The sequence below is a fragment of the Meleagris gallopavo genome, chromosome 7 (assembly GCF_000146605.3).
Source record: "Meleagris gallopavo isolate NT-WF06-2002-E0010 breed Aviagen turkey brand Nicholas breeding stock chromosome 7, Turkey_5.1, whole genome shotgun sequence".
Classification (NCBI taxonomy): Eukaryota; Metazoa; Chordata; class Aves; order Galliformes; family Phasianidae; genus Meleagris; species Meleagris gallopavo.
In genome coordinates this window covers 13,201,801-13,206,715 of record NC_015017.2, presented here as the reverse complement: position 1 = coordinate 13,206,715, position 4,915 = coordinate 13,201,801, and the positions used below count along the sequence as shown (strand labels likewise).

At 36.2% G+C, this 4,915-nt stretch overlaps 1 protein-coding gene across 1 annotated transcript in view; it reads left to right on the top strand.

The window, feature by feature from the left end:
* NBEAL1 (neurobeachin like 1) overlaps positions 1-4,915 on the top strand; it is a 79,592-nt gene that overhangs the window by 44,893 nt on the left and 29,784 nt on the right. Inside the window, exons 20-26 of the mRNA XM_010713584.3 lie at positions 319-478; positions 576-678; positions 1,298-1,454; positions 2,021-2,179; positions 2,535-2,694; positions 2,959-3,047; positions 3,961-4,545. Coding sequence (XP_010711886.1) covers positions 319-478; positions 576-678; positions 1,298-1,454; positions 2,021-2,179; positions 2,535-2,694; positions 2,959-3,047; positions 3,961-4,545 — 1,413 coding nt within the window. The remainder of the gene's footprint in view (positions 1-318; positions 479-575; positions 679-1,297; positions 1,455-2,020; positions 2,180-2,534; positions 2,695-2,958; positions 3,048-3,960; positions 4,546-4,915) is intronic.

The following is a 4,915-nucleotide window of genomic DNA, read 5'->3' as shown; positions in this document are numbered from 1 at the left end:
GTACAGATGAGATCCAAATTACTTTGGCATTTTCTTAGTTTGTTTAGGATGCAAGGTTTGCCTCAAAGGTTTGCTTAATATATGCATTTCTTTCTCATGCTTCTGAAAACAAGGAAGCGTAAGGAGTTGGCCTTGGTCTACAAAGTGAAACGTGGTGTTTTGAATACTTCATGTTCTGGTTTTGTGTTTGTTGTATTACTTAAATAAAAGCAGACTAGCTGTAAAAGAAAATCTTAACTGAAAAAAAGTATTGATTTAAAATAGAGGATATCCTAATAAGCTTCATATTTTGAGTGTTAACACCTGCTATTTTGATAGGTACCAAGCATCCTAATGGATGTGAATGTACTGATGGCTGTACAGCTGTTGATAGAGCAAGTCTCAGTTGAAAAGAACTTGCAACTTCTGCAACAGATGTATCAACACTTACTTTTTGACTTCAGCATCTGGAACAGTGGGGACTTCCCTTTCAGAATTGGTAAGTTCTTGGTCATGGGGCAACTGCGCAAAGACACAGTACTTCTCACTTGATATAAATATTTTTCTAGGTTCTAATATGAGATTTTATATTGTAGGGCATATACAGTATCTTTCTACAATCATCAAAGATAGCAGAAGGCTCTTCAGAAAGAAGTATGGTGTACAGTTTCTTCTAGACACACTGAGAGTTTATTATGGGTATAAGTTTTACCTTTTCTAACTTTTCCTTTGTTGCATGTAGTTCTGTCATGTTGTAGTGGAAATGCTAAGTCATGGCTTGAAACAGTGAGCACCTGGGGGGGAGGCAGGGCTTCTTTCCTTTATTTCTGTGCCCACAGCTGTTGCAATTTGAGCAAATCTTCATTTGCTGCAGCCTGGGTTCTTGCTGCTCTGCTGTCATTGCTGCATTTTCCATCATGTTACACATGTCCACCTCTTTACTTGTATGCCCCCTCTTATTCTAGTAAGAAAGCAAATAAAACTGGCTTGCTTTTATTGGTTGATTTCATTTTCAAAAAACGCATGAACTTCTTTCCCTTTTACTTGCTACTGCTCCTTGACTTTGATTTTTATAACGGGATTACATAAAACTTATGCCAAGAATACCAGGAATGCACAAAGAGTAAAATAACCAAATTTAAGAACTTATTATCAACAATACCAACGAAGTTCTAGATGATCACAACTATGAGAAGAGTACCCGTCATTTTAAGACACTTAGTTCATTTATATCCTTGTCGTATTTGAAGTGCAACTCAGTTATTACTGAATTATGGAGCACTTGCTTAGAATTCCTTTCTTGTCTGTTGGTGTTTAGGAGTGGAAGCAAAGACAGTGATTTAACTCCTGATGACCTGAGAACTATACAGACATCCCTTTATGGACTGATCAAATATTTTCTAAGTAAAGGTGGAACACATGAAGAAATACAGAGCATTGTAGGATACATAGCTGCTACCAGTGAAGAAGAACAGGTATCCAGTATGGTGTAAATTAGTATAAACTATATGTGATTTGGTTTTAGTTTTATGTTCAGGAGTAGGACTTGATCCTTAAGGGTCCTTTCCAACTTGGGATATTCTGCGCTGTTCTGTTTGGAAATCTTATTTTTATAAAGGGAGGTATGAGGAAAACAAGCAAAGAGTTAATTGATTTATGGTTCTAATTGGATTGCTTCTACATATAACCTGTCTCACCTACATGGGAATCCTTACAAAAGTGCTCTCTTGGTAGCTGTACTTTTACTCATTATTTTCCCTTGTGTTATGAAAGAAAACGAATTGACTTTGATCAGTTTTTGTAGTGATGTGAATTCCTATTTCATAGACATTATTAGTACTTGAACTTGTTTTGGAGTTCCCTTTACAGCTTGATAGTGTTCTGCATGTAGCAAAAATGTCCACTTAAATGTGGTAACAGTGAACAGACAATGTACATTGTATAGCAAGAGAACAGAAATTTAAAAGCCAGGATTTTTTTTTCTGGATGGAGAATGAAGTCTGCATGAATTCTAAATTAACTCAGTTGTCTTAATTTTCAGCTCTGTGGAATCCTGGATGTTCTGTTCAGCCTTCTTCATTCCAGCTCAGCCCCAGATCAGCTTTTTTTATTGCTTTTTGAACCAGGAAATGCTGATATTCTTTATGCTTTGTTATTGCACCAGAGATACTCCGACAAGCTTAGAGAACTTGTGTTCAAGGTAATAAATTGAATGATATGTTCATAAATTAATCAACAGAGCATGGATTTGTATTTTTCAGTAGTCTGACTACAGAAGAAGTGCAAATGCTTACAAAGATGCTGGTCATCCAAGTTTAATTTTTTCTAATATGTGAGCAACAACACGTAGCTAACCACTGTAGTTGCAATGGGGTTACTGCTCTCCTAATGTCAAGCGATAGAAGTATTCGGATCTTTAAAATTGAGTCTGAGTTTGTTATTAAAGGGTTTTTTTTGTAAACTATGGACTAGTATGCTATGTCATACACAATTAAGTTTAAGAAGTATAGGTACTTCCTCATTATTGTTTTGCTTTTGTGTACTTTTTCATGCAGATTATGGAAGAGATGCTGAAATGTACTAAAGTTTATGAGCGTAGTAAGCACCGTATGAGACTCAGAGAAGTGGGATACTCTGGACTTGGACTCCTTCTGAATGAATCGTCAGTTACTATTTCTCTCATAAAAAACCTTCTTAACCAAGTTCTCCATGCAGGTAATGGGGAAGTGTTGTCTCCTGTTAGTAAATGCCTGTTCGCTCGAGGCAAATACATTTGTTTTTTGCTCAGGGAAAAAGTTGTTACTTTATGAATCTGTTTTATTTGCAGTCCATGTTAGTCTCAACTGTTTTCTTAATTCCCTGAATTATGTTCCCTTTGCCACTACTGGTTGTAGAGGTGACCTCCCAAGGTATTTTTAACATTTAACTGTTACATCACTTGCATGGTATAGTTTGATTTGTTTTTTTTCTTCTCCACAGATCCTGCTGTGAATTATAAAGATCTTTTAGCTGTAGTGCATCTGGCTCATAGATCAGATATAAACATGAGAGTGGTTATCTGTAGAAAGGTTAGTTACCTTTAAAAATAGAATACTATTAAATGCATAAACTATATGGTATGGTGTCCTATTTGAGATGTTTTAGCTGCACTGGTTGCTGCTTTTGCTACTTCTCTTTAGTAATGATTCAGGATGTTAGGAAAAAAGTGGATATGGAACTTGATGATGAACTTCATATATTCAAATCTTTTAAAAAACAAAACCCCAAGTCTCTCTAGTGATTCTCAACTAGCATATTTTTTTATGGTTTAGAAGTATTGACTTCCTTGAATTAGCTTTCTCAAAGGATGCTTAAGATTTTGTTTTATTCTTAATGTTTTTTTAATAGAACGTGTAATGGTTCAGAAGAGTATTTAAGGATGCAGAGAGTAGATGGAAAAAGTAATAAGTGTTTCGTTAAATGAGCTCTCTGGCTTGTATCGCTGGAATTGGCAATACTGAATGTAGTTGTGAGGAACTATATACCAAAGTTTCTCAAAATAAGCTAAGTGTATGCTATCAATAAGCTAGTAATATTTTAGCTTATTTTAGCTTTCTTAATTTTTCTGTTTAATAGTTTCTAATCAAGTATGTCATGTGCTAGGATTTTGTTAATGGGATTATTTGCTCTCATAATTGCCTTTTCTAGGAATTGCTGTAGAAGAGTGACTGAGAAGTGAGGACTTAGGATGTGCATTGATAGTTGGTTTTTTTTCCTCATGTAGTATTCCTGGGATATTTTTTTGCTCTTATATGCATTTCTAATTTTGAGTGATTTTTGTGCTGGCTTATATGCTTTCTGTTAATTCAATATGACTCTTTTATAAGTTGCTAAAAAGGCAAAGAAAGTTGTAAGGTTGTAAATCTTCTAATTTAAAAGATAGAATGAATATAGTTTCAAGCTAAAATTAATGTGTAGGTGTGAAATATCTTCTATCCTTAGGTTTTGCATCTTTTGCATTCCCAAGTGGATGCAGCACAACAGATTTCTCAGCAGCTGGGCTGGCAGGACACTTTGATTAGACTCTTCCTGAAAGAAAATTCTGAGGTCCGGATTGGCTTTAGAGAGAACAGGGCTGACTCCTCAAGGGAAGAGGAAAAAAAGCCTCCTGCTGAAGAACTTCAGAAATATCATGCTGATAAGATGGAGGGAGATAAAGCTGATACCTTTGCATCTGTGAATGGTTTGTTTGATCAGTGGAGTTTAGAAGACAATAAATCCTTGGATGTGCCAGCTCATTTCTCTGCTATGCCACTGGAAGATGCATCCACAGCAGAGATGTCTTTCAAGTCAGAGGACCGAGAAGATTTGTGGCACAGTAATCCTTCACATTTGAGTCTAGACCTGTCCAGCGTTGACTCTTATGAACTAGCTGACGTTGTGAATCAGATGACAGATAGTCTGCCCAGCACACCGTCACCTTTAGAGAACAGAAAACCATTTTCTGGGCAGCCTGAAAAGGAGCTAGATGTCATAAGCGATGTAGGCTTCAGTGCTGCTGATCTATCTTCATTTGAAAATCAAGGAGTAAGTAATTTTCTACCTATGTGGTTAATTTCTCCTAATGACTGCAATTTTTTTCCTTTCTAATTGTGCCCCTCATGGGTATATAATCATTGTTCTCGTTGTCCCTTTATTCTTTTATCTTCTGAAGGAATAGCTTTCTTACAGTCGGTGGGGACATCTCTGGGTTATGTCTTTTTTTGGTTAGAATTGCTTGGGCAAAGGTGGAATGGGGAGAACGAAAGGGCAGTTGGAATGGGGAGAACGAAAGGGCAGTTAAGGGTTAGGTTTAAATAATGATGTAGAAGTCAATATGTATTACAGTTTCTGGGAAGCCACTTTTTATCCCATATTTTATGTATTTAGCTATTAGATTTGAGACGGTAGAGTTTTC